This window comes from Etheostoma spectabile, chromosome 16 (assembly GCF_008692095.1).
Source record: "Etheostoma spectabile isolate EspeVRDwgs_2016 chromosome 16, UIUC_Espe_1.0, whole genome shotgun sequence".
NCBI classification, from domain to species: domain Eukaryota; kingdom Metazoa; phylum Chordata; class Actinopteri; order Perciformes; family Percidae; genus Etheostoma; species Etheostoma spectabile.
Genome location: NC_045748.1, coordinates 21,214,152 through 21,217,085, shown reverse-complemented (window position 1 = coordinate 21,217,085; position 2,934 = coordinate 21,214,152). Strand labels below are relative to the sequence as shown.

At 38.4% G+C, this 2,934-nt stretch overlaps 1 protein-coding gene across 6 annotated transcripts in view; it reads right to left on the bottom strand.

Annotated features, from left to right (window-relative positions):
* tcf4 (transcription factor 4) overlaps positions 1 to 2,934 on the bottom strand; it is a 371,152-nt gene that overhangs the window by 156,921 nt on the left and 211,297 nt on the right. For all 6 annotated transcript variants that reach the window (XM_032538895.1, XM_032538896.1, XM_032538897.1 and 3 more), the window contains one exon: positions 1,574 to 1,700. In XM_032538895.1, coding sequence (XP_032394786.1) covers positions 1,574 to 1,700 — 127 coding nt within the window. The remainder of the gene's footprint in view (positions 1 to 1,573; positions 1,701 to 2,934) is intronic.

Sequence of the window (2,934 nt, the reverse complement as noted above, 5' to 3'; positions counted from 1 at the left end):
CACACACACACACACACACACACACACACACACCGACAAACAGGATGGTCCTCACACATGAACACTAAACCGTACTCACAATGCTCGGCCTTCTAAACAAGAAAACACTGAACTGGGATCAGTGCAGGTTCAAATATTTCACGTTGGTGTGTGAAACAAGTTGCCGTTTGACATGTAAGCGAAGGAAGATGATTGACATGCTGCTTCATTTATTCAGCCTAATAATGAGAATAATGAGTATATATGGAATGACATTAATGCCAAAAATCTGAAAGAAACAAAAAATTAAACAATGGAATTTCACAGGCACTTATAATCTGGGATATTCTTTTGCTTGTATAGACGCAACATCCAGATTTAGACAACCACAGTGCAAAATCAAAAATAGATTTATGTTTATAAATGTTATTCCCAGTTTAGTTTCCACTGCTTTTGGAACTTGTGTGAATCAAATGTGTGTGTATCTCAAAACAACCACACAACAAGGCAGATCATCATCAGTATGAACAGTGTTAATATTATTAGGAAAATGGCACTTGACACTGGAAAAAAAAGTCTTCCGAAAGTTAGAGGACTGCAAATGACTGTTATTCACACATCTATTTTTAGATTTGTTTGTGTGTCATAATCAGACCAAAACAGAATGTGCAGATTTTTTATTTGACAGTTTTCAGCGGGGAATGGGAAATCTGCAGAATTTAGCAGAATTTAATTTATTGTTCTCCTGTGGAAAATGTGTTAACAGCCTGAGGTTTCGGTTTCATTTTTTTATTTATTTTTTATTTGCTTCAAATCTTTGGTTATGGCCTTGAACCAGCGTGGGGGAGCTTGACATGCAGATGGCATTGACGGAGATTTCCAAAACAACTGTATTTAATTTCTTTTTATTGTGCAACCTGGCTAAACCTATTATTTATCATAACAGCCCTGTAATAAATCCTAAGTACAGGTTATAACCTTTTGAATTAACTTTATTCTATTTCTTTAGGCTGTAATGTATGGTGCCAATAATTGTATTGTGTTGTAGATATTTCTAATAGGTCGTTCACCCCCTTGTTGTCCACACATTTGTAGAAAAGTTCCAACAAAAACACCGTTATCACCTTCATAAAGGGAGGATTTAGCAGGACTGTTGTATTAGACACGTTGATTTTAACATGTTTATTGTTATATCTTTAAGGTATTGTAGATCAAAAATGGTTTTCCTCCTTCCATGCTTTGAAGTTATTAATTAATTAGTTAGACAAGATAACCCTCCCCCTAAATCAAGAAAAAAAGGTATTCAACTGTGTGAGTGTGTGTGTGTGTGTGTGAGCTGAAGACAATCTTTGTTCTTTGGTGGTGTAGCGCTTACATGGAAATGTGACTAAAGGCAATTTCTCACTTTTTTCGAACTTTCATGACAAAAGTCATAACATTTCAAGGGTTGAAATAATATTTCGGAGAGTAAAAATGGGGTCCCAAGCCACAAAATGTGAGACAATGAGATAATGAGCTGTGTCTCTCTGTGTGAGTTCCCAGTGTGTGTGTGTGTGTGTGTGTGTGTAACGGGAGTGTGCGAGCGGCGTCTCACCCATGGCGTCCATAGGCAGCGTTCTCCTCCGGGGGTTGGAGCCGTAGTGCTGGTAGTACTGACCGGCCGGCTTGGTGGGCGACGCCGCGCCGGGACTCCCCAAACCCATCTCGCCACCCAGTATGGACTGGTCGGGAGACACCGAGACAGACAGAGACACAAGCACAGAGAGAGAGAGAGACAGAGAGGTTGTTAATGTTGTGGCTTTGTGACTCAAAAGACCCAATAGGACGCGCCATTCCCCACAAGGAAATGAGAACAAAACTCCAACACATATTCCAGGGAAAATGCAAGCCATAACAGAACTTTATATCACCTTTAATTAGGGTTACATTACATAACTTTTTTTTTTTTTATAGATAATGAGAATCAGTGCAACCACTTTCTCAGCGTTGGAGTTCAAGATGTTGATGGCCGTTTTACTCGAATGTTGCGAGAGAAATGTTTGGAATGTCCCAATTTTCTGAAGTTTGTCATTTTGAGGCAAGTTGGAACGTTGTCAGAAGTGTTGTTGTCGACAATTCGGTTCAATCTGACAACTTTATTAATCCCGCAATGGGAAATTAGCGAAGAGCAGCTACAAGACCGCACACAAGCCAATATACAGTGCTAATAAGACCATGCTAAAGTTGACTAAAAGGAGGAATTAAAAATCATCTGTTGGAAATTGATCTTAATGCCTTAAATAAAAAATGTTGGAAAAATACAACCTTTTAAGGACACCAATTTTCTTCTTCAACAAATTATGTATTGTAAATAAATACATGTTCTTCCTTAAAATACAGGGGGCCTAGGTATACACCCCCCTGTGTTAAATTCCCATAGAGGCAGGTGGAGTTTTATTATTACAGGAGAGTTATTTCATGCATCAGGATACTATGCATCCTGATGAAGTTCCCATGGCCACCGGGATTAAAATAAATCTATCCGTGTAGAAAATATTTTTTTCAGCAGATATCTTGGTCATAACAGCATAGTAAAGAAGTTTGGCGTTGATATTTGCGGACATATTTCAGTTTGGGAAATCCCACGATCTCTACAACGTTCTCTACAAATTGCCCCACAATATGAATACAGTATGAGTGTAGCTTTCATTTTGTTGGTACCCGTTGTTGTGTAATCACAATGTTACACTCAGAGGTTTGATTTAACATCGTATTATTGGCACATTATTTGCCGCAAAATGCCCAAAGACCCACAACAACATACTTTCCATTTTAGTTTTGATATACTTTAAATTGCCATCAGTGTTTTTTCTTCTTCCCGTGGGATAAATAAAAGTATTTCCACCGTAAATTGGTGCATAACAGTGTCTCAGAACACAGGAAATGAAGTCGTTTGATGCTCCAAACTTCCCTGCG